We start from the raw sequence: 26,249 nt of genomic DNA on the forward strand, positions 1-26,249 counted from the left end.
GAAGCTGTTCTTGGCCTTCTGGTGGCCATTTACTGGATAAAGCGACTGCCCGGGACCTGCCTGTGTGCTCTGGCTGAGTTTGTTTGCTTCCAGTTCTCAAATCAATTATCTTGTGGAGGAAATGGTGTGCCTCGCTGTCAGTCTGCAGAGATATTTATAGGTAAGGTCAAAGCCCTGTGGAAGGTCTGTAGCAGTGTTTGGAAGGAATGGATGTCTCAGCCTTACGAAATTCACTGGGATGTGGTGGATGTGCTGCATTGCATGGACATTTCCCTGCAGCTCCTCAGAGTAGTCCCTCCTCAGTTGGGCTGCTTTGCCCTCTGAAGAGGGATGAACAGTGGCTTTTTCTGGCTTGGCTGGATGGGATGAGGTTTGGTATCCTCACCACGTTTCTCACCTGGGTCTAGCTGCCTAGCTACCTCTATTCTGCTGCTATTTTTCCCATAGATGCTTTGCATCCATTGCTTAAGAGAATGTTTCCTGTCTTTTGAAGCAGGAGAGTTGAGCAAGGAAGGGTTTCAGCTGCCCTGTTGAGGCTTTCTCAGATGCTGTGAATATGTAAGCTCTCCAGTCTCCTTTCTCAATCATCTCTTCTTTTTTTTTTTTTTTTTTTTTCCCCTCTTTCTCTTCTTTTCCCCTCCCCTTTCCAAGCTGGCTGAACCATAACAGCTCTTGTCTCATATGTGGTGATTTGCAGCTTACCTTGATTTGGCACGCTCACCTTATCATTCTATGTCGTTTGCACAAGTCTGCTTGGAAAGGACTCATTCAATTTGCCGGTAACATTGGCTTTATTTCAAATACACCTTTCCCTGTTGCACTGCTCCTTAAATCTGGGACTCGTTTCCTCCTGTGTGGTGGATGGTTGGGCGGCTGCCCGTGGGTCCCCCGGCTGACAGCTCTGTGTGTGGGTAGTGTTGCTCAGAGGTCTCTGGTGTTGTGGTCACACCAAGAGACTGGGGCTGTGATTTAACTGCTCTCGTTACTGTGCTTGTGGAGCCCATACAGCAAAACCAGAATGAGATGATGTGTAGTGAAGAAGAAAACCTGAAGAAAGAGAGAAAGCAACACAACCCCCCGTGTTTTTAAGTAGCTGAGGCAATTGAGTGTTTATAATACCTCCCTGGGAGCCATGTCCTCTCTGTCTGCCCTTGGCTAGGGCTGGGGTGAGAAGGGGCTGATGGATGAAGTAGAAGAGCGCAGATGGTGCTTCTGGTGGGTAGAGCTCCTCTGAGAAAACCTACCAGGTCTCGGGGTGCTGGACGGGTACCCCCACGCATTTCTAGTCTCTGGCTTCTGGGTTATTTATGCTGGGACGACCTTGTCTGGTGTCTGTGGCTGCCCTGGGCTCTGCCACTGCGGTCTCGGTCTCCTCTGCCCTGTGTTCTGCTGCTCAGACTGAAACGCTTCAGGGAGGTGGGTGCTGGTGTGCGTCGGTGCAGCGCAGTCCTGGCACCGTCCAGGGGGCACCTGCAACGAGGGATGATGGTTACACCGCAAGGGGCCAGCTGAAGGGAAGGATGTGTCTCAGTACTTGAACTGCTCCTGAGTTGTCTGAGGAATTATATCAAATACTGTGCTCATGATATCAATTATATAAAGTCTTTGCTTATCAAGACTTCTGCTCCTGAGAGGGCTACCTTGAACTATGGACATGAATGAATTGCACACTAAACTTACTGCTTAATCAAGATGGTTTTGCTTGGGTGTTTGGAGTGAGTGAAGGGCAGAATCACAAAGGCCAGTGAGAACAAGCAAGCAATTAAAGTGCAATGAAGTGAGCTGCCTTTTGAGATGGTAGGTGTTGCCGGTCACGTTTTCCAATGGGCTGGTCTTCGTTGCTTGTCTGTACGGGATGATGAGATTGATCCCTCACACTTTCCTCCTCCTTTCAGCTTTCCACCATCTTCTCATCAGACACTGCGATGGGCCCTTCCCAGCTCGGCCTCAAGATGCTGGTATAGCAGCAGGCAGCTGCGACCCAGAGGACCTGCGGTGGGACGTCGTTTCCCGCTGGGACATCCTTCACCCCCTCTCTCTCGGCAGAAGCGATGGATGCCCACGTGGACCTCCTGACGGAGCTGCAGCTGCTGGATAAGGTGCCCACGCTGGAGAGGCTGCGGGCAGCCCAGAAGCGGAGGGCTCAGCAGCTGAAGAAATGGGCACAGTATGAGAAGGAGATGCAGCATAAGAAGAGGAAGCATGAAAAGAAGAGAAATGCTGTTAACAGAAAGAAAGTGTCTTTTGAAGCCAGCGTCGCTCTGCTGGAGGCTTCTCTGAGGAACGACTTGGAGGAAGGTATGGCGCTTGTATCTGGCAATTTCTCTGGCTGCTTTGTGAGGTCCGTGTAGCGCTGTGGTGTGCAGAGACATCGGTGTTGACATCCATGAACTGGACTACCCTTGATGTGGTGTTGGTCTCTAGAGTGTTGCCATCTCTGGTATAACCGGGGTCCTCAAAGCACTGTGTGTGGCACCAGCATTACCTAGATTGACATCGGAAGTGGGTGCACAAATGCCAGGATAGGGCAGGAGTTATGACTGAGATTTAGGGAGAGGGAGGCGGCTGTCATCTCTTTCCTTTTCACACTTTCTACTTACAGAAGGTGTGAAAAACTTCTTTGCCTTCTGGGTGTGCCTCTTAGTGGTTTTACAGAAGTCTGTCACAGGGATTTACATGTCAGTGTAAATCTCTTCATCTTCCCTCCTTGGGAGGATAGATTGAGGGCTACATGAATATATGAATTTTTTCCCTATTCAAAATACTGAAAAGCATGGGTTTGCTTAATGCTTCCTATAGAAAAGAACTGAAAATTGTTCATAAATTTGTTTAATTGCACCATTTCAAAGTGGATCAAAGTGCTTTGCTTTTGCTTCAAAATCTGAAGGGAGGAAAAAAAAGAAGTCTGAAAGTCAATCCCCATTAGCCTCAGCACAGCACGGGGAAAACATGTAAGCTCTGGGGAGCCAGAGCTTACTTCTCTGCAGAGAAGTAAAAACATTTATTGGTGAAGATCTGGAGCAGCCTTTGGGGTTGCTGCTCTGCCAGGTAGAAAAATTGGTGTGATCTTCCTGATCCCTTGGCATGACAGAGGCAAGGGTGATACTTGGGAAACCTGGCCAGTTGAGTTTGCATCTCTGCTAGTTTCCAGCATCTTTTGCAATAAACAGTATACACTTGCCTGGTGTGTGGGTGAAAGGCAAGGATCTCGTCTTGTCTTGTGAGGAATCTCTCCAAGGTCGTGTCCCTGTTTCCGAGAAGGCCTTTTGGGCACTGTAACTTGTCCTTGTGTGTGTGCTTTTGGACTTGTTGGGAAATGGAGCATGTTGGTGGTGGGCAGTGGTGCCTGCCTGGGGGGTGTGTTACGAGCGTTTGCCAAGCCCTGCTATGTGTCTCTGGTTTTGTGTGCGTTTGTAGCTTCTCTCTGGGAGAGCAGACATGTGATAATGCCCTGGAAACTGCAGGCTTTTATTTGTTTCTTTCTTGCTTTAAAGGTTTAACAGTTGCTTCCAGCTCTTTGCTTCAGTGAACCTGTGTTTCTCACTCTGAGCTGTTGTAGTCTTATAGGAGAGCCCCAATGGTGAAGCCAGCTAGAGCCCTACTGTGAAATTGTGTCTGTTGGCATTGCCTGGGATGACAGATTTATGACTGTATCACCTCTGCCTGCGCTGGAAGATACTTTTCAGGGTATGGCTTTGGGTTTTGTACCCAGCTGCCCACCTGTAAGTGACAGGACACGGTGCTGGGGTGAATAACAAGCGTTTCATCCTCCTCCTCTTTGTGCAGTGACGGTGCCTGTGCTCAGTGCTTGGGCTGGAGGGTGTGATACGGCCAACAGGCCTGCAAGAGGTCCAACCTTGTAATTTTGCTTTCTGCACTTTCTGTCTTTGGATCTGGGAAGTTTGGAAGGAGGAAAGCTTCTTCATGGCCTTACAAATACCTTCTTATTTTGTGAGAGATGCACAAATGGTGGAGGTGTTTGCAAACATGGCACTGGCGGAGGGTAGTTGTGCACCCTGATGGCAGTGAGCAGGGAGGGCTGGCGAGTGTTCAGGCAGTGGCATTGACATACTGTGTCAATGGTGTCAGAGGTCCTGTGGATGATGGTCTTGCACCACGTGTGGATGTGGATACTTTGCTGTTGGGGATGCAGGAGTTGAGCTTTCAGCTCACAGCTTCACTCTTTCCCTCCTGTAAGGGAAAATCCATTGCTGCAGGTCTCTTTTGGTGCTATAATCATGTTGACCTCTTTCTGTAGGCGAGCCCAGGTAGTGGTCTTTAACCATCAGTCGGTCTTTCCGATGTGATGCTGGTTACACCAAATGTGATAAAGGCACTTCCTTGCTCAGTGGAAAATCAACCTCTCCACCCACTGGAGAGGGCAGGGGCAATATCCCTGTTGCCACAGGTGCTTCCCCTGTGTAGCTGGATTTTTCAGATGCCTCTAGTTTTAAAATTCTATTTGTTTTGTGGTCAATTAATTGAAGTCCTAAAAATAGTGTGTGGGCAGGTTCTGTCCCTGCTCTGCCCCCTCTGTGCTGTGGGACCAGTATAAATGGGAGGTGGGGACAGTCAAATCTAGATGCCAAACTGGGAAAATTCCTTATCAAGTGCCCTAAGCCAAAGTGACAGAATTCCTGGGCTTTTGGAGGTCCCGGGTGATTATTTTGATGTATGAATCACCTTGTATGAATCACCTTTTATTTCCATGGGGGAGGTGGAGGGGGAGGTGAAATATAATTGATTAAGAAGTTGAGAAGTTAGTGTGAGGTAGGTTAGAGAGCTGTGGGTGCAGCTGGCACGCGTCACCTCCAAGCTACCTCTGAGCAGGTGTGCCATTTCCATTCTTTGTTACTTCTCTGTATTTCTGTATTTATTTTAACATTCTCACTTCTGAAGTGGGAGAGGGGATGGTAGTAGGCACTGTGCAATGAAATCTGGAGAAAGAAAGCGGACTTGGGTGGTGAGTTAGCTCTTTATCAGGAAGGTGTCTTGTGCTGTGGTGTAACCTTCTGATCGAGGCGGGGGGTTGAGCCCTGTAGGATGGAGTTGGTGGGGGCAAAACCCTGCCCTGCTCTTTAGGGAGCAGCCCCTTGTCCCTGAAGACCTGGACGTGCTGACTTCCCTGTCCTTTGCCTGCGCCTTGCCCAGGTGTAGCTGAAAGAGCAGTGTTCATTTTGCTTGGCTCCCATGTGCCCGATACCCCATGGGTATCTGCAGCACCTTTGCTCATCCCTGTTTCCTTCTGCCATCGATGGCGCGGCCGCCTGGCAGAGCCACCCCGGCTTCCCACCTAACTTGTGACCTCTCTGCTCTGCAAACATGACAGCCTTGATGAAGAGGACTTCTTTCCCGTGTATGAAATCCAGGTTTGTCTGCAGCTGATGAGTCCACAGGTGACCAGGCATGTTGCAGAGTAGTTGTATCTCAGTGTGGTGGCAAAACAGGGCTGAAGGCAAGGGCTCCTAGGGACCGCCAGCCCTGGCATGGGCAGGAGCTGCAAAGGGGTGACAGCTCGTGCCCGCGTGGTCCTTGCATCTTCTGCGACAGATCTGTCAAAGCATCCCAGGTTTAACAAACAAGCTGCTATTTAAAGCTCCTTCGGATCTCTGCTGACAGAGCCAGGGCAGGGAGCGCACCGCAAACACGCCGGTGGCAGATGTGAGCAGACAGTCACGCTGGGGAGAAGTAGGTGATGGGCAGCAACCCCAGGCTGAGGGCAGCGATCCCCTTGGGCTGCAGCATGCTGGCTGGGACCTTTGGTTTGGAAAGCTGAAACATCTACAGGCAGTTCGTGGGTGAGCTCCGAGGTGAGAGCAAGGCACTCCCAGTTGCCACACTGGACCCGCTCCACTCTCCCCTGCGGAGGAGCTGGGAAGGGCATGCTGTGGAGGGGCATCATGCACAATCACTGTTGTAAATGGAAGTACATTCAAGCGGTCACCCAGCTGTAGGCACGATCTGAGCTGGTGGCAGGGGGACAGTGCAAAGGGTAGGACACTCAGCCCATATGGAGCTTACGGGCAGCAGCAGTGTTGTATACAACCTCTGGGCTGTTGTAACGGCTGCGAAGGAGAGTTGCTTTATAATGTGATAAAATAATGCTTCATAAGCTACTGTACTAATTGCAAAGAAATTGTGAGGGCTGCTGAAGGCTGTGGCCCTTTGAGGCCATCCTGCAAGGTGATGGACTGAAACCATGGGGAAGAGGCTGGTCCCTGAATGCAGCCCCGGCTGCTGCAGAGTTGTCGTGTCCAGGTCTTTCTACATTGCTGAGCTCCTATAAAAGCAGTCCCAGAGCACGCGGAGAGGAGCTGGTGTCTGTAAATCAAAAAAAGATCCCAGAGATGGGTAAAGTGGTTGCCTGTACAGACATGCGGCACTTGCTGCCTGGAAGTTCCTTTGCACTCCCGGCACGTTGGCTGCGGGAGCTCCCACCTGTACGACAGAAGCTGGAGGGGTTTGTGTTGGCTGGGGTGTGAGCTGTGTTCCCTTCAGTGAACCAACGCAGAAATAAAGCCCTCAAAGGGCCGACTCACCTTCCAGCAACGCTGGAGGTGCCCTGGTTTCTCCTGCTGTGAGATGAGAGCTGCCTCCCCACAGGTACCCGCTGCCCCCCCGGCCGTGGCTCCGGGAAGCATCGCTGCAAAGTCCTGCAGCTCCCACCTTCTGGCACTTCATCCTGCAAGAAAAACCTCGTCAGAGCCGGGGTGCTGCATAAAACAGCATTTCTGCAGAAGTTTAACCATGCAGATCCTTATGGCTGGTGAGCCAGAAAGTGAATGAAGACTCAGGATTGATGACCTTGGGCTTGGCAGCCGGGAAAGCGGTTCCCATTAGCAGGGCAGCGGGCGCAAGTGTGGGGCTCACTGGGTCGAGCGCCGGCGTGGAGGCGATTCCCCTGAGGAGGGTATAAGTATTGCGCAGCTTGCTTGTATAAATACATCCCCCACGTTTCCCTCGATGACGACCCTTAAATCTCCTGTAAATGTGCGGCAATGACAAGTGTGACAAACCCTTTCGGGAGCCATCCCCAGGCAGCTCCTACTGCGCTCCCTTTGCACCTTTCTGGAATAAAACCAACCTTGTCATTTGCAAAGGCACTTTAAAAAGAGGCCCTAATTAGTGTCTATAAATTGCTTGCTTTAACCTTTCCGAGTTGATGTGAACTGTTCCCTTGTTACAAAAAACCTTTTATGAGGTGCCTTAATTTTCCACCCACATTATTAGTCTCCTGAAGCTTTTTGCATGGAGTTCCTGTGTCCACGTCTATGAGCAAGTGCGTTTATCTGTCTGAGACGATTTTTCTCCTGTGTTTCGTGCCCTTTGAAGGGCTCTGGGAAAAAAAAAAAAATAAAAAAATCTCTTTTATTGCCAGCAGTCTGAAGTGTTTATCTGGGTATTTGGGGAATGACTTGAGTCAGAAATTGAAAGTTTCTGTTCAATAAAAAAGACATTTCTTGAGTTTTAAACTCTATAGGTGTGGAAATGAAACCCGTCCTCTTTGGGAAGCTGTGTGTAGGAGCCCTTGGCAGTGATGGACTTTGTTAATTTTGTTAATGGTGGTTGGTATGTCTTCCAAAAGCAGATTCACATATTTGGCCACATTTCACTTGGCTTTTTCATGAAATCTGGATGTGATGCCAATGGGGGGTGGCTTGCATATGGCATCTAACTAGATGGCATCTGGGAGCACAAGCAATATTGAATATGCAACTTTCTCTGTTGTCATAACAAGTAAATAATCTTTTATTTTTTTCTGTCTTCCTGGAATTTCAATCAAGTGGGAAAATGATTTCCATAACAGCTTGCAATGCCAACTTTTCTGTTTGGAAATTAACGTTGAAAGTCCATCTCAGGTTTTTCTGGGATGAGTCCCTCTCCCTCTCCGAATCTGGAGTCAAATATTGTGTACCAAACCCTTTCTTCAAACAAAAAAGTTTGATCAGAAATACTTTAAAAAAATTTTTAAATAACAAAATGAGATGTTTCCTTAACTTCAGAATGTGTTTTATAAAATATGACACCAGCTGTTGTAGAAGAGCTTTGGTTTCAGTGGGTCAAGCCTCCTTTTAATCCCTTTTAGAAGGATGGGGGTGTCTGTTCTTGGGGCGCTGGCTCTTGCATGCACTGCACATCACTGCTCACTGTTCCAAGATGTGCGAGTTGGGAAACAGACTCTTTCCATACTTACAGACCAGAAATTCTGCATCGTTTGAGTTTCTTGATGCACAGCAAGGCAAACAGCACAAGCAGTCTCTTTCCTGTGCCCCACGCAGTGAACAATTGCTTTTTTTGACTAAAACAAGTACTGAAAACGCGCACGCAAATGTGCTCTGACTGTCCTTGATGATAAATGGTGACGTAGGGATCATGGCTGGAATTTTTTTGTTCAAAATTTAAACATACCCATACCCCCTCTCAACCTCTTGCAGGCCCAGCTGCTCACCCCCACCTCCGCGGGCACATCTTTCTGCTTGCCCCATGTTTTAGCAGAGCGTGCATTCTCAGCTTGCGTGATGGAAACGGATTGGTTTCACATTATTTCAGTTTCTGGCTTTTACTCGTGTGCCAGCTTCCACCATTTCTGATACCACTGAAAATATTTCTTATGTATCTTACAAATAATATTAAAAGATAATGAATAAACACTGGATTTGAACTACTTGTCCCTCCTGTAAGGACAGTCTGTTTGGATTCAGGGTGTTTTAAATTAAACGGTTTGGCCAATGACTGTTGCCAATCCCAGATTTTGTTTCTTTCTAGAAGTGGCTTAATTCACTTAATTGGCTTCTAAAATTTGGCTGCAATGTGTTTTGGAGGGGAAATTTGGAACCAGTGTCTCCTTGGTTGCATGTACCCCTAAACACAAACTAGGCATTTCTTTGCTTTATTAGTGTTGTTGATGGTTGTTTCTTAATGCAACTGTGAGAGTTGAGTATTCCCTTTCAAAATGAGATCTGGGCAATGGGGAGTAAAGGCTGAAACTCTTTGGGTTGTGCATGCAAGGTGCAGTAGGTAGGATATGTAAGGTCACCATCTGCTCTGCAAACCCTGCCCGGCCAAATCACAGCAGGGAGAGCTCCGGGCGCTACGGCCGCCTTCGCCAGGGACGTCAGGGCTCTTGTCAGCTGAAGGCAGATTATTGATGGTACCTTAATTCAACCAGGTGCCTGGGGATGTTTGTGCATACAACCAAGTGCTAAATTGCTGGCGTTTAACCTTTCCCTTCCCTGACCTGGCCACTCTGCTTCCAATGACATGGAGGCAGCCTGTAGATTATTTTCTGCTATCTACAGGCTGCCAAATGTTGAAGCCAGAATTTCCCAATCTGAGCCTGATAATACTTGCTGATATATCGGTGACTCTTCCTAGTCAGTAACTTCCCAGCTTGGTTGTCCTTGTGATTTCCCTGGGGGATCGCTGCCTGCCACCCGCACGAGGGGGACCAAGGCATGGCAGTGCAGCGATGGCTCTGGATTTAGGTCGGCTCCAGCTCCGAAAGCAGCACACCTGGCTGCCTGCTCGGTGGGATAACGGCGTGGAAGGGCTGACAGTACTGCCTGGGCAGCTCCTCGGGGCTATGACATGGGGTTTCTTGCAGGCAATGTGTTTCTTGCCTGCCTGGCTGCCTTCCAGGTGTGTGCTGTTTCCTATGCTCCGATTAACTGTGTGTTTTGTCCCACTCCAATAATGAGAAACCAGAGAGTGTAAATAGCAGCTCAGTGGGGGACCTCTGGTATCTTCTGCGTAATAAACAGCAGCAAGCTGGAGTGAACTATCATCTGTCTTCCCACCTTGGCCGTGACCTCCGATAGCCAAGGCTAATCCAATTCTGCCAAAGGGATGTAAGACATGAGCATAATCGTTCCCGAGAGCTTGCTGGTACCTGGTGTTTTGCAGCATCATTCTGTTTTCAAGTGTATTTTGTCAAAAAACCCAACCAAAACAACCCACAACCAAAAGCACAGTTCTGCAGCCAAGTATCTAACTCTTCTTTGCAAATGAATATTGATGAGGAAATTAATATTTTTGGAGGTGAAGTCTTCTTGCAGGGCTAAAGCTGACGTGGCTGCTTTACCCTGATGCAGTTGAAAACAGAGTACTTGGATATAGTTTCTGACAGGAAGAACTTGGCTGTAAGCTGTAGATTCAGGCTCTGCTTTCTGCCCCTTCTCCTGATCAAGGAGAACTTTAAAAGTGGATTAAATCTATTTTTTTTTCCAGATTTAAATTCCTGCCTTTTTGGATTCGGGCCAGCTCAGCTCAGCTGGTGTAGATTTCTTCCTCCTAGAATCATGGAAAATAGAGGTTGAGAGGGCCTCAGGAGGTCATGTAATCCACCTCCTGCCCCAAGACAGGATCAACTATATCTAAAATGCTTGCTAATGAGGTTGGAGTTAGGTGTCTTAGTGTATTTATAGGCATCTCCACAACACAAGAGCATATATACCTGTGTAAGGGGCCCTGCTTCTCATTCAGTTCTGCATATTTTTCCTACTTGCTTATGTTTATCCTCTTTCATTTTGCTTTGCATCCCATCCTTACGCTTATTGACTGCAAGTTTTCCTACTTCCGTGAAGAATGCTCTAATTCTTTCTTTAATAGCAGTTGCTATGGCAGCTGGTTTAGGCGGTGCCTTATAACCTAGTGCAGAGCTGCTTTTACATATACTTTCACTGCTTTTTTTTTTTTTCCTCTGGAGCCTGGCCAGAGCTTTAGGAAACCTTATCACCTGCTGCAAATGTCTTGACAAAAAATTTAAGGAAAAAAAAAAATCAGATTCTGGCACAACTATTACAAACATCTCCTAAACCTTGCCTACCCTCTAACCCATCACCCAAAGGGTGCTAAATAGGCCAGGAAGCAAACTGTTTAATTCTGTCTGTTGATGCCTTTGTAATCAAGAGCCAAGATGCAATCAAGCACCCTGCACTCCTTTTAATTCGGGGAACAAGAGCCCATGTGCAGCTACTAGCAAGCGGATGCAGTTTCCACTGAGGTCCCTGAAATTTGCAACTGTTTATTGCTGAATTTGGCCTCTGGATTCCCTAGATATAGTGTGAGGTAGACTGGCTGTAAATGTTATTCATGTAGGAAACTGGCTTAGTTGCTCTGTTGTGTTTCTCACGCTCCATATGCATTTTCTATTAGTTTTCATCATCTGTCAGTTTGGCCAAGGATTTCAAGCTAGATTTCAGTTCCCCTTTTCCTGGTGGTCTCGTCTGCTCTGCCTGGCTTTGCCTTCAAAGGAGCACAGAGGAGTGGTCCCTGCTTTGAGTGTAAGACCACCAAGCTCTGAATAGCAATGGGAAACTTTCAAAGTCTCGTTTATTTTTGTGTGCTTTTACTTAGGCTGACAAGCAAAACCCTATTAGTTAAAAAAACAAACTAATGAGCAAAAAAACCCCAAAACGGAACACCCAAGACCCACCAAACAAAAAAGAAACATTTCCCCCCCCCCCCCCCAAGGGTTACTCCTATAGTGTTCACCTCTAAAAAGGGAGACTAGAGCAGGAATGAACCTGAAAATCACTCTCGTACTGTTCTCATAGGCTGCACCAGCCCTATTTTAACTCGGTTGGCAGCTGATGGTTTCCGCAGTAGGAAGAGTTATCTGCACACAGCTTGTATTTTGTCCTGTGTTACACATGGAAACATCCATGTTTTGAGTGGGTGGGGGAGATTCTGGCACCTTCAAAGTATTTCCACTCTGGTCTGATTCAGAGCAGCAAAGGTTGGAGATCAAGTGCAGATACTTGCACTGTTCCGGTTGAAATGACAGGAGTGAGACACGATGGCTTGGTGTATTCAAAGTCTTTCAAACTATCCAATCTGAAGGATTCTCTGTGTCAAAACCGTCTATTTCAATCAAAGCAAAATTTTACCAGAAGAATATTACTGAATTAAAACCATGAAGTCTTTGCACAGGAATGGAGCGGCTCTGCTGCACCAAGGCTTCATTGCTGCAGGACGTTACGATATGTCCAACGGTTTGGGACAAGGAAGTGACCTGGAAATCCATACGAGTTCTCAGCCTCTTGGAGTTGGAGAGGAGCAATGACCCTGCAGTAAAGGACAGGCATTTCACTCGTGTTAAGGACGTGGAGAAAAGAGCACTTTCAGCATCTGTCTACCAATGTTGGGTTCAATTCTGTGTTGTCAGAGGAGACAGGCGAGTTTCAAACTGGGGTGCTGTGATTAACCTTCTGGAGAGTCTGTCAGCTCTACAGAGACCAACCAGGTCCTAACTGAGAAACATGGGCCTGGATGACACGCAGCACTCCCATGGAGAGTGAGTTTCAACCCACTTAAGAGCTCAGACTCTTTCCATGACTCTCAAACTTTTCAGACCTGGTTTATTTTTTCACTTCAGATCATGTCAGTTTGTCTTTAATTAGCAAGGCTAGAGCAGGGCTTCTCAGGAACTTAAATGGGACTCTTCTTTTAATTAAAATTTTGGTTTGTTAGCCTGAAATAGCAAGCATGAGAAAGAACCAGAGCTCCAGCGAAGGAGGACAGTCCCCGTGGATCTGCAGTAACATCCTCCTGGCTGTCAGGCAGTTGATCACAGGGTTTTCTTTCTTCCTAAAGTCAATGCTGTCAAAACAATGATGCAAGTCCTGCATGTGATAAGAAGCTCCAATCTAGGCTGTAACCAGTCAGCTTCCAACCTGCTGCTGGATGCTGTGCCAAAACAGGTGTCTGGGTTGGTAGGTGACAGCGGGTCATGCACTGATGCTGGAAGTCCATTTTGCTTTTATTAGAAGGGCCAGTGAGTTTAAAATTTCATCTTAAAGGGCATCTAAGCAGGATTCCCTGTATGCTTTCACAGTAAATTTATTCTTCCATAACTTCAGTCATGCAATTGTGAAAAGCTATGAGCAAGCTGCTGCTTTTCCTGACCCAAATTACTCTATGTGGCAATTTTCCAGTGCTCTTTAGAGTAAGGAAAATTGTCATTTGAGTACTGGTCACCACTAAATCTGGAGTGTCGGTTCAAGTTTTGGGACAGCATTGCACTGTATCACTCAGTGCTCTGAGATTTTCCATGTGTTTAGTAACGGGAATGTTTGCAGTGTTGCTCTGTCCAGTTATCCTGAGGGGAAAAAAGAGAACAGGAAATATTTCCTGGTTCACTTACATTCAAAGACTTGCCTTCTAGCTGAATGGCAATATTTGTTGACTGACTTCCTCCTGTGAAGTTGGACTGACAGCTTGAATTGCAGCTAGAGGTGGAAGATCTGTGCCCAGAGCAGTGCAAGGGTGACAAGACAGAGGTCTGACCATCTGGCTTTTCTTGATCGTTCTCTTGGGTTTGAAAGCTTCCAGAAACATGTTGCTTATTCAGCCTTCCTCAACACGAGCACATTCTGCTACCATGAACTGAGGGCTTCTTGTGAAACCCTGAGCGTTTTGGCACAGATCTTTAAAGATATTTAGATATTTTAACTTCCACCGAAGTCAGTTTGGTTTGTCACCTAATGTATTTCTGCTCCTTAAGAATACCGAGTCCATCTGAAAAATGCTCAGCTCCTTTCTGTTGGATCCTGGTGTAAAGACCACCCAGTTAGGCACTCCTGCCCCATGGTATTAAAATATACTGACATGGCCTTTTTTCCCCCTTGGGAATTGCTCTGATCAGCACCAGGAGTTCCCAGCAGCAGTGGAAACATCTTGCCTCTTTGCTGTGGGGAGGAGTGGTTCCCTTGGGCAGCCATTACCCATTCTGGAAACCCACCCCAGTGCGTGGGCTCCCCGCCCTCCTCCTTCCCTTCCCGCAGGAAGGGGCTGTGGGTTTTCCAGCTGTGGAACAGGAAAGAAACGGGGGATCCTGTTTACGTACCCACTGAGCCCCATCTGTTTAAAACTGCTCCTTGCAACCTGCTGTTTATCGCTGCGGCACCTCATTTGCCAGCTGTCCTGTCTTTGCTCTGCCCTCTGGAAAGAGCTCCTCCGTGGAGCATCGCCTGTGGAGGTCCTGAGATGCCACAGATGGGATGCTGGAGAGGGCTTCAAAACCCAGCAGGCTGATTTGCAGGGTCAAGATACCAGCACTGGTTGCTGTGTGACTGGGAGAGGAAAATAACAGCTTTGTCACCCACAGACCAGGGGTCTTGGGAGTGGGTGGCAAGAGAAGGATGTTCATTCACACTGCTGTAGGCAAAGTTGGTCTTGCAGTTTTGCCATGTCCCAAAGCAGTTTCTGTGTTAGATCCTGATAACATCCAATGCAATCAGCTCCTTGGGAGGTGTCAGATAGTGTCTGACCTAAGCACGAGCATGGACGTTTGGTGAGACTCATGCAAAGCCTTGGCTGCATTTATTATCTCTCACTAAAATATGAGAGGACGTAGGCCACTGGCTGTTTTGTTGTGGGCGTCCCCTTGCTCTTGTTGGGAAGTCTGAATTTGCTGCAGCAGAAGCCTGCAGAGTGGGAGGCTGCCTCCCCACGGTGGGCAGGAGCTGGCCCCAGAGCAGGAGGGCCAGGCGTGCCTTCCGCGTCCTCCTGGTGCCGCGGGAGCACTTGGTCTCATCCTTACAGCTCCAAGGGCTGTTAGTAATGGCAAGCAGGGTGACAGAGATGTGACAGGAGGGGGTTTGCTGGTGGAAATGCTTGTGGGGTAGGCGAAGGGAAGGCTGGGGGTCTCCTTGCCGGAGCAGGATGCAGACAGTGCAGGAGCAGGGCGAGCTCTGGGACAGCCTCCTGGAGCAACGAAAACCTCCTTAGATTTGGCACACTTGCAGAGTGATCGTGTAAAGTGCTGACTTGTGGGCTTAGGCATTTAACGTGAGCAAAAGGATCACAGGCTGGGGGACGGGTATTTGCTTTGGAAAGAAAATGTATACTGATGCTTGTGCGTCCCCTGGGATGCGCACAGCTCCGGAAAGCAGCGGGACTGGCAGGATCGCGTGGGGATGTGGCCAGGGCAGCCTTCTTCGAGTCTGGTGGCGGGGGAGCCTTTTGCACCATCATCACCCCACGGGAGTGAGTCGTTCCCGTGGGGTTTGGGGAGAGCGGGTGTGTGAGGGGCTCTGTGGGGCTTTTTCCCCTGCCAGCCTCAGCGCGTCTCGCCGCGAAGGCACCGCACCGGCTGGCCCTGATGTTAATGAGAAGCTTGGTAGGTGTGCTGTATGTGCCAGAGGGTTTTTAAGGTAGTGGTTAGTGAGTGACCAGTGGCGCAGGATCCCAGGCACCCAACAGGTCAGTGAGTGTCTGCATTTAACAAAAATTAGCCCCTTGTAAGCAGTGGTGGCAGCTGTGCATAACAGTGAGCTAATCCCATGGGGGAGAGGATTTGCAGGAGGAGGTGATGGGTCTCAGGTGCTCTGGCTGGTGCAGGTACCGGGATCCCCCTGGGGTCCCTTGGGAAGGCAGGCAGGATGCCCCTGGGGGGAGTGTGTGTTGTGTGCCTGCAAGATTCAGCGCTGCCAGCTTCCCGGGGGAGCACTGACATGCTCTGCTTTAGTCGGAATGCCAACGTATACTGGGGACCACATAACCACAGTGGCACGCATCCTCAGAGCAGGATGCTTGGGGATCCACACATGGGCACAGCTGGTGCTTGAACCAAAACCTTCCTGCGTGGTTCTTCCCGCTGGCTGGAATGGGCTGAGCCAGGAGCCTTGGTCTGGCAACGTGGCTTCGACCTGCCTGTAATCAGGACGAGCTGCCCGGTGCAGGGAGAATGGCACTGCCAATAGGCAATGAGCATCACTTACTCTATTTAATTAAATTTTGGGGGGCTTTTTTTTAATGGCCTATTTTTTTTTTTTTTTTTGGACAGCTGCTAGCTGAGAAAGTAAGCCTGGGGAGAGGGAAGCTGTCCTTATTTAAAGGGGTCTACCCTTAGCCCATAAATCTGGGCCAGATCCGCTGGTACATGCTGGCTGCTCTGTGTGACACTGGTAAGGAAAGCAACCATAAATGTCACTTTATAGCTGTTCTGCTTTGCTCGATTAATCTGTATCAGAGTCTCCTCCTTCCTAATCAGGTTAGTTTCCTTTTGATCCACACCTGTTAGGAGAAACCTAAACTGATTTAGCTATTCCCATCCATTTGCCATTCGCCTGATGGCTCTTTCCACAAGGCCATGTTGGCTGTACATTAATTACTGTTGAGTTGTCTGATGCTGTAGCAGGTGATGCTCTGGTGTAAATCTTTGTAAATCTTAGCCAATATTCACTGGGAATTTTTTGCCAGATGTTTTGTTTCATTTTTGGAAGGATTAGCTTTAAATTGGCAAATGCACTAGATTTAAGGAGAAGACAATTGCTACTAGCTGTCAAAAAGAAAACACTAATTATCAATCATGTTTTATTGAGCCTCTGTTGAACTGATTTGCTGTAGAAAACATAATTTTCTTGTACTCTATCTTCAGGAAATCTGATTTTTGTGAGTTCTGCTCACTCGATAATGTGATGTATGCTAGAACACAGAAGAGAGGAAAAATTAACTCGGCATTAAAATCTGTGGCACCCTGGAATTTAAATCACCTGTTTTTAGGAGCACAAAACCATTATCTGTGCTGGTGTGCCATAAAATCATTGCAGATGTGCTTTCCTTGTCGCTTCTGCATGTAAATCCTGTCTACACACGTGATTTACAGCGCTTTCCCGGACGCAGCAGGGTTTAGTGAATGCGGTGGCTTGTTTTTTGCTCTGAATAGGCCCCGGTTTTGAAAACGAGCCTCGAGTTACTGTGCGACAAGATAAGAATAGTTGGGGGAAATTTCAGTGTTCCTGCCTCGCTCCGGGGCTTGGCTGCGGCGCTGCACTTCCCGTGACTCAGAGCAGCAGCAAGGCACCGGCTTCCTCTGAAATCACCCACGTTTTGCAAAGCTGCTGGTACAGTCATTAAGTAAATCAGGTTTTTAGTGAGTTATTGTCCGCTGCAGTTGCATGTGATGTCTAAAACATACCTCGCTGTGCTCCTGTTGTCTTTAACACACTCAAACTGACCGCTTGGAAAGGCTGGGGGTGGCGGAGGGGCATCTTCCAAAAGAGGCTCACGTAGCCCTGTCCTGTCTCCAAACTGGTTTTGTTTTTTCTTGTGATAAGTGGAACAGGAGTCAGCAGTTTTTATCAAGCTATTTTTCTTGTGAAAGGGAATCATTATCTGAGGGGAGGTACGGTGCCCTGTGTGACATGGACACGTGGGAGCTGATCCACAAATGTGGCCAAATAGGACCCATCAGTGGGTCAGCGTAGCCTGGCCCCTGCCTCTCGCTGCTGGTTTAGTCCTGGGGCATGTGCTTCATCAACAGCAAATTTCTCCTTTGGAAATATCAGAAAGGAAGGGATTGCCAGCCAAGAAGTTGGGGGAAACCTTGTCGTTCAAATTTAGTTCACTATCTGAAGGAACTCTTGATTTAAATACTCTGGAGTCGGGAAGGAGGGACCAGATGGTTGCAAAGCATCCCAAAACTGCTGACAATGTAAGGACCTCTTTATAAGAGCTTCTGCTTCTCCCACAGTTCCTGGAAGAACCTCTTTCTAATGCCCTTGGATTTTTACTGCAAAATAGAAATCCAAGGCAGGTTTGCATATCTTGCCCAGATGCTCTGGGGCTCAGGTCTATCTGAATTCCCATCTGACCAGGGCTCTCAAACCTGGTGCTGGTGGGCTGGTGCTGGGGAGGAGGAGATGGCTTTGCCTTACATCTTGCCCCCTTCCCTCGGTGACTCTGCAGCTCACAGCTGCTGTGATTTGTTCCTCCCCACCTGCAGTGGGGATGGCCTTGACTGAACCTCGCCTGTGTGTGCTGAGCATTCATCTCTGCCTTTATGGGTGTTTTATTTACTAGAAATCCCTGGTGTGTATGTTCTCCTTTTTAATCTCTTTGACGCTCTTGTGCATTACAGGCACAGAACACCTGAAACCAATTTGGTTTATTGAGTCTGTCTAGAGAAACAACCCTCCTGAGGCCAGCCCTGCTGGGGAGCGAGGCTTCAGCAGTGAAGAGGTTAATGTGGCCTGTCCTGAAAACTATCTGTGCCTCATGCCAAGCCTGAGTGTCATCTTGCTGCTTTTAGCCCCTGCAGTTTTTCTGTCCCCAGAGCACCATGTGTGTCCATTTGCTCTATGAGGGATGCATGTTTTTTGGGAAACTCTGCCTTGCTGCCGTGCTCCTAGTGCCCTGTTTGGTGGAAGAGGCAGTGCCGGCGCCCGTTGCTCCATCTTCTGTCCTTCCACGTGTTGAGGCCTGGAGATCTTGGCCAGCAAAATGTGCTCTGTCCCTTAGTAATAGGTTGCACAGATGATGCAACTTACGCAACCAGGGCTCATTTTAACTTGCATTTTGCTGGTGATCCCCTTCTTCCCAGGCGTGCCGGATGGAGGAGAGGTAATGGTCCTGTCAGGGCATGGGGCCAAGCCAGAGGTTACAGCTGTAAGAGCTGGCAGCAGCCAGGGCAGAAGTGCGAAGCCTTCTCATGTTCCCTGTTCAAAGGGGAACAGCTAGAATTTGGTTCAAGGTTTGTAGGTCAGGTTTCCATTATACAACTGTACTGGTTGCAGCTGCTCATGTGAGATCCGGACCTCATTGGATGGTCTTGGTCTGGCGAGCTCCTTTTCCTGGGAATTATTCTTTATGATGAGATGTACAGAAAGAAACAGGATTTCTCTGTTGTAGCATTAACTGGGGTGGTAATGGAGGCCTGGAGTTGGATTTGTTTCAGTCTGTGAAACGTGGGAAGCATCTCAGAAGCTTGTTACAAACAGCTGCTTGGAAAGAAATAATTTTTTTTAAGACTCTGCTTTTTCCAGACAAAGGTAGGACCAGAAACAGTTGAGGAGGGATCTTATAATTGATCACAGATCTAGTAAAGAGGATCAGATTTCCTGCATCTCCCCAAACAGGTACAAGTGCTCTTGGCACAAGTCACACCGAGCATGTGGGTCTCTGCCCATGTTTGAAGGACAGGACTGCTTGTGTGAGGAAGGTTATACCCCTGGTTTAGTGAGGGAGAGTGCAACCCCCCCATTTCATTTCACAAGGATAAAATGGTCTGTGGTGTCTTCAGGAACCAGAGCACCTTGATTCCTGTCCTCATGATGGTCTGTCAGGGCCCCATCACCCTGGCTAGACAGGCCCGCTCCCGTTCTTGAAGGACTTCATCTCAAAAAGGCTGTTGAGTAAGACACTACAGGGTTCTTCTGCTGGATGTTGGTCAGCAGAAAAATACATGTTCTTTCACCAGAAGCTGCCAGAATTGCTCAGTTAGACTTAGTGCTGGAGATACTGAATTTTGGTTTTAGCAGCAGGAAAAAGTAGGGGAGTGCTGAATCAGGCCCAAGCGGTAGCACAGGACGGTACGTCTTCCCAGAGCTGTGCATGAGCCTCCAACCAGCTCTGGGTTCCCTGTGCTGTCACTGGGATCCACCTCTGCAACCTGTAATTAGTGCTGTCGGCAGAACCGTGTAAGCAGCCACTTAAGCATTAATTACTTTAATGAACTTCCTAAGGTGGGCTTAGCTATTAAAGCATTTTGTTGTTACTGTAACTTTTCAAGTCAAAATATTAGACTGTGGAATGGATGGGAGATGGTGAAAAGCTCTAGCCTGGCTTTCCTCTTGTCTTAATGTTCAAAATGTGGGGGTTTTTTTAGGTAGTTTAATCATGCTGTCTTTCCTCCTCCACTGCACAGAAGCAGCCCTGGCTGGAGAGTGTAAGGAGGCTCTCTCCCCTTTTGCTCATCTGTAGGTGTAAGGGATGCAGTGAGTACAGGCAAACTGCCGTTCAAGCCCAGAGGATGGATGTCACCTTTCTTGCATTGTGACAGCTAAAAGGTGGCCCATGACACTTGGGCTCCTGTAGTGTTAAATACGTAACGAAAAACTCCCTGATGTGAAGGATCTGCTGGTGAGGGAGCTCTCTTATAAGCAAACAGGATGGAATAAAATGGTTCATTAACAAAACTGGTTTTAATACAGAAGTAAGCAGAGTTTTCACCACTGTGGAGAGGGAATGGTCCCGCCACTGTTAATGGCAAAACTTAATGGGGAATTTTAATGACTGTTAGTTATTCTGAAAACTGCAGTTTTCTTGGGAAATGCAATATACTTTGGCAAACTGAAGCTTTTCCTCACTGTTCCAGAAAGGAAAACTGTAACTCCTCTGATCTGACTCTTGCTGAAGAGGGCATAGGAGGCATTTGACTTGTAGTACTAACGTGGAGAGTTGGTCAGGGTCTTTCATGCCAAGACAGGAGACCTGTCGAAGGGACAAAAAGAGAGAGGTGGGATATGTTGTGCTCCCTCTGCTCCCTGCTGTTGCCTGTAACTCCTTGTTCCCAGCATTCAGGAGTTATGTCTTCAATGTTCAAAGATACTGCTCTGATAAATGCAATGCTTTAAACCTGCATAAGAGCTGTAGGAATTCTGCATTTTTTAATCTGGTGGTTTAAACTAGGTGTTTTGTTAGTATTAGTAAGCTCAGATGGAAATGCAAAGCAAAATAAATAAAATTTTTAAAATCACTGTAGGTGCTGAGATGAAAGTGCTCATCTCAGAAGCAGGATGAAACATTGGTGACCTGATCTGCAGCACTAAGGCCAAAGCACTTTCTGAAGAATTTCAGCTCTTTTCCTCTTTACGTTAAGTAAGACTCCTAAATTGACCCGAAGGCTGTTAGAGCAATCTTATAAGTGTTGGGAGCCCTGAGCTCACATCCCTGGTGTGAGCTGTGCCTGTGGGTTTGGGCCAGACCTGCCCTCCTGTGAGAGAGCATCCTTGTTCCTCTGCCACGACGTACACACCTCAGCAGTCTGTGAGGGGGAGATGGTTTTCTCTCTCCGCCCAGCTCTGATCTGAAGGGTTTTGCTGAATTCAAGCCGTATTCTGCAGATTAATGTTTTAAGCTCACTGAGATGGCTTTTGAAAGTGAGGGAGCGACTTACTAAAAAGGAAAGTGCTCCCAACCCCATGTGTGGTTTCTTTCTTTACTGCATCAGAGTGCAGGAAACTCAGCAGAGGAGAGCTGGCAGCAAAAGCTGTCTTGTGTTGAGTTCGCATGAGGCTGCTGGCACTTTGGTGTCTGCAGATATGGCAGGGATGGGCGAAGGCAACAAGTTGGAATTTTAATTCTGAAAAGTCTAAATGACCTGTCAATCTCTCAGGCTGCTTCCCCGTGGGCTGATCTCCCAGCAATGAAGTTATATTGCATCATCCAGACTGGGAACACTCATCTTCTTGAGGTGGTGGGAAGGAGAGATCACACAGAACTTGTGAAAGAAGAAGTTTCAAATAGTTTTCAACTTTGTGTGATGGAGCAGGTGAAATAACTATTAAAACAAGGTAGTCTGTATGCAAAGCACTTGACAGTCATGTTGTATCACTGCATGCCTGCTTGGTTTGACTTTTGCACAGTCTCTGAGGAGTCATGGAAGGGGATTTCAAACCTTCTTCAAGGACATTTGGAAACATTAAGGAAATTAAAGTTTTGTCCACTAGTATTTTATTTTATTTTTAAATTTTTAACTTGGATACTCGAGGGTCTAAATTTGGATTGCATGACTAGCAGTCTACAGCAACTTTATGCTGTGGTCTTTATTGAGCAGACCATCCTCAACTGGATTGGGCCCAGGGCCCATGAAATGGGTGGTCTCAGCTTCAGCCCCTGGCTGGGGGGGACTAGTATCCTCTGTGCACAGCAGCCATCACACGGATTTCATCATATACCTTCTGTCAGGCCTGTCTCATTGATTATAAGTATTACTGTAGCTGTGAAAAACCTGCATTTCTGCCAAGCTCAGGTGCTAACTCTTGATTCAACTCTCAAATGTATGCACTGGTTTCCATGCAGTGCTGAATACTTTTCATGATGATGTTCACGGATAAACTCTCTTGACTTCTCTCACAAGGGTCTGCTGGTTGCTGAGGGCTGGGAGAGGAGTCCCCGTGGCTCTCAAATCTGTTTGGTTATGCTGAAAACAAATCTCCAGCGTGGAGAGTTGGGGCGCACAGGTATTTCCTGGAAATGCCCCTGCTTGGTATTCGGTGGTACAAGGACCAGCCGTGCCCCAGGCCAGGTCCCACCAAGAAGCAGTGTGCCACTGGCTGTGGGACTTTATGTGGTCACAGTGGCCTGTGACAGTTGCCCGCTGCCCCTTCAGCCCGTGCCAGTGTTGGGCTGTCGTGGGCACTGGACGGGGGTGATACTCCACATCGGGGGCTGCTTTGGGATTGGAGGTGTTGACCTGGAGAGCAAATTAAATGCGCTTTTTCGTTAATGCAAAAAAGAAGTTCTAGACTGTGTGATTTGTCTGTGTGATAGGTGCTGAAATGAAGATTGAAAGACAAGTGGTTTGAAACCCTGGGGAAATACTGGACTTTGATCAGCCCTGAAAGCTTGCAAACTTCTGGGACTTGGGCTTGTGAGAGGGGATATAAAAAAGAGGTTTTCCTGGCTGTGTTGCTGGTGAAGATCAGAGATGGTTGTCACATACAGGCTTGGCGACCAAACGTGCTTCATTCTCCACCTTGGTGATGGCATGATTCCTGATTTATAATTAAATGAAGCATGCTGCCCCACTGCAGGCCCTTCAGATGACCTTGCTCCCCCACCTCTTGCGACTTGCTCTCCTGCCCCAGCCCAGGTCCCCGATGTGGGCGGCAAAGAGGTCCCGACTGAGCACTGGAGACCCTCCTGGGTGAGTGATACTGGCCGAGAGCTGCTGCCCAGCCACAGCTTCCATTTCCCTTTTTAGAATACTCATGGGCAAACCAAACTCTTGTCAAACACAAGGCTCACCTTGGGGTCTGTTGCTGTCAAAGCTGTTAGTGTGGAGACTTCAGCTGCACAACTGAGAGGACGGGGGACAGGAAAGGAGAGTTTTCTTGTGTTTAAAGGGTTGGAACTGGGACCTGGGACTCAGGGGCACTGTCACAGCTGTGGCATGGACTGTCACTGTGACCTTGACAAAGAAACCTGAGCCTCCGGAGTCTTGGTCTAACTCAAGCTGAGATGTCACATCTGTGAAATGAGGCAAATACTGATTGTAAAATCCCAGGAGACAGCCTGGAGCTCGCTCTGCTAATGGCAGCAGTGCTTTCAGAGATGTCTGGATGAAAGGCTCTGTTGAAATTCAAATCTCTGAATCTTGTAAAATCTGCTGCTGAATAATTACAGGTTGCAAAAGCAGAAGGGCTGCGAAAGATCAGCCGAATCTTCTCTGGTAAAGTTCGGGTTGCTGCTAAACTTGCATGAAAGTTTTCTTTCCGTACTGTTTGCTTTTAAAAAGGAAACCACAGTCTCTTTATTTGAACAAAAAAAAAGAAAGGGGGAGGACTTTCTGCTTTTATAGACATTTCCTCTCCAGCACTGCGTGTCAATGCAGCGTTTCCAGTAAGAAATGGTGCTGTGGAGCGGGGTTGATGTTTTAACAGATTACAACTTTACTTCTGGCATGCCCGCTGCATTCTCCCATGTGGGGTAATGGTGTGAGACCCACCTGGGCTGGGGGGGACCTGGGGGCTGGTCACACAGAGCTGGTTTTGAGGGGGCTGTACTGCAGAGCGTGTCCTGGCACACCTCGCCTCTGCCTTACACAGGCGTTTAGACCTTGGCTCCATGGCACCCTGTTTCATGTATGCCTGGATCCATGTGATCCATGGGAGCAGACCTAAGGATGTGATTTTGTCCTGACTCTCTTGAAAGATCTTCATCCCCAAAGTACCCATCTGTCCTGGGTTGAGTGAGTGGTGGAGTTTTTTGGTGGCAGGTGAGGGGGCTATCGGGGCGGCCCCCTGTGAGAAGCTTCTCGAAGCTCCCCCAGCTCCATCAGCTCCACTTCTGTTTGGGAAATTAATCCAATCAGCTGCGCCTCTATGATAACGTATTTAAGAAGGGACGTGGTGACGGGCAGTTGGACTTGTGAGGAGGAGTTGCTGCAGCTGCGTGAACACCAAGGTCAGTGGAGGAACGGAGGAAGAAAGGAGGGGGGAGGTGTGCCGGAGCAGAGACCCCCTGTATCCTGTGGTGAGACGGCAGGGTGGCCCCCCCTGCCACCCATGAAGATCTACGGTGGAGCAGACATTGATTTATGGCCTGTTGCTCCTGCTCGAATGATCAAGGTTCTGTGCCCGAAGAAGGCCGGGTCTCATGGGAAAAGGCAGCCTGCTGCTGTAATTCAGTGCTGGGAGGATTGCAGCATGCGGGGGAGTCCCACGCCGGAGCAGCTCGGGAAGGGCTGCAGCCGTGGGAGGGAATCCAGTCGGAGGAAGTTAGTGACCCATGACGGAGCAGTGTGGGGAACGCTGCGGCCCAGGGGAGGAATTCAAGTCAGAGAAAGTTTGTGGAGGACTGTCTGCTGTGAGAGGGGGACCACGATGGAGCAGGGGGTAACAAGTTTTGGACACTCCCCTCACCGAAGATGAAGGAAGTGGCAGCGCTGACTGCACCCCCCATTCCCTGCCCCTGCGCCCCTGGGGGAGGAGGTAGAGATATCGGGAGCAGAGCTGAGCCCGGGAAGAAGGGAGGGGTGGGGGGAAGGTGTTCTCAAGATGTGGCAATGCCTCTCACTGTCCTACTCTGTTATGTGTTGTTAGTGTCTGTAATAAATGTATGTTCTTTTTTTTTTCTTCCCCTAACGAGTCTGCCTTTTGCTCATGATCATAAAGGGGAATTTTTCCCCATCCCAGTCCTATCTTGAACCCCAAGCCTGGCTCTCTGTCCCTTCTCATTGCTGGAGGGGAAGGGAGAGAGAGGTGCTGCATTGTGGTTGGCTGCCAACAGGCCTAAACCACGACACCATCCTAAACTAAAGGGAGACAAAGTTGGAAGGAAAACCAAACCAAACCAAAACATGCTGATGGAGAGTGGATGCTGCTGAGGGTGGAGAAGGTACCAAAACAGCCAGAGCAGTTGGGGCTTCTCTAAAGACCAGGGCAAGGTTAGAGATGCACAACAGAGAAAAAGGGTCTCTGAAGTGGGGGCAGGCTGAGGAGCAGAGAAAGGTGGGGAGCCCGGTCTGCTGGCGAGCTCCTGGGCTATGGTCACTGCAGGGAATTGTTTGGTATTAATTCAGGGCAGCTTGGAAAGCAGATATGTGTTTCCCCACCCCTCCACCAAAACCTCTTTTCCATTACTCTAAATAGAAAGTTTCCTGTTTTATAATTGAGACTGTTAAAACCATTCATGTGGTTCAGGTCAACATACAGCTGCTTAGCTGAGCCCATAGGATGCCTGAAATACAAACTGGGGCAGAGGCTGTTGACTCTGGAACCTAATAACACTTTCAAATGGCAATATGAAGTATTTCCTGCTACACAGAGCATATTAGAGTATCCTCTTGCAAATACGGGCAGGCTGGCTCTGTGTGGAGCTTGGGGGAGTACTGCAATTCTGCTCCTCAGATCACCTGTTATGTTAGTGTATTAATGTAATTGGGGAAGCTCTTCATGTGCTCAGACAGCTGCAGAAGTTTACCTCCTGACACCATTGTTCCCTTTTATCTAAATACTTCTTAAGCTGTAATTTCTATTAAAGCCAAATATTTTTTTTTTTTCTGCATTTCTCTTTTGGCACACTTAAAGATTTATTTTCTAATAAGCTTAGTATAGACATCACAAGTGATGACTGCATGTCTCAGTAGATAGGTTTTGGTCCAATACCTCAAATGTGGTTCTGAACAGGTATATAAGTGGGATCCTCTGTGCTACTCAGATAAAAGGCTTTGATGTTGTGTTGTCTGAATGGATTTGCGTGTGTTGTCACGACTTCCAAGAAGAGGTTTTTGTAGAAAGCAAACTGGAAGAAGCCAAAGCAGGAGGAGTACAGGAGGTCCCAGTCGAACATTTACTTACTCCTTAGGTGCCCTTCGTCTAACTCTGCCTGAAACACAAAGGGAAGCGAGATGTGTTCCTTGCCTGCTTGCACCCACCAAACCCAACACTTCAGGTGCAAACTTGAGAGATGGGGGATACAGGTTGCTATCGAGTCGCTGCTGGGGGACATGGCTGTCCCTCATCCCTCACTTTCTGTTGGTGTTCCCTGCTCAGGCCACTGCCTCGCGTGGCTCGACCGCAGCGGGACAATTCCCTTTGCGCGTTGTCAGTGCCTTCTGCTGAGCACTGCTCTGCTCATGGCTACAGCTCCTGCACCCTTGGGAAATTTGGCCTTGGTCTCCTTGATCCATACCTCCATAAGGCTGACTTAATTTATTTTTTTTAGTGCCTTTTAAATCAGCACCATTCAAATACCTTCTCCAAAATGCCTCTTAAAGAGAGAAGAGGCTCTTTGGGAGCCCA

General features: G+C 48.2%; 1 protein-coding gene across 1 annotated transcript in view; it reads left to right on the forward strand.

Annotated features, from left to right (window-relative positions):
• The window catches only part of LOC122154178 (protein phosphatase 1 regulatory inhibitor subunit 16B-like), a 60,514-nt gene that overhangs the window by 16,852 nt on the left and 17,413 nt on the right, over positions 1 to 26,249 (forward strand). The window contains exon 2 of the mRNA XM_042801194.1: positions 1,896 to 2,298. Coding sequence (XP_042657128.1) covers positions 2,052 to 2,298 — 247 coding nt within the window. The 5' untranslated portion in view covers positions 1,896 to 2,051. The remainder of the gene's footprint in view (positions 1 to 1,895; positions 2,299 to 26,249) is intronic.

The sequence above is a fragment of the Tyto alba genome, unplaced genomic scaffold (assembly GCF_018691265.1).
Source record: "Tyto alba isolate M040663 unplaced genomic scaffold, T.alba_DEE_v4.0 Super-Scaffold_33, whole genome shotgun sequence".
NCBI lineage: Eukaryota > Metazoa > Chordata > Aves > Strigiformes > Tytonidae > Tyto > Tyto alba.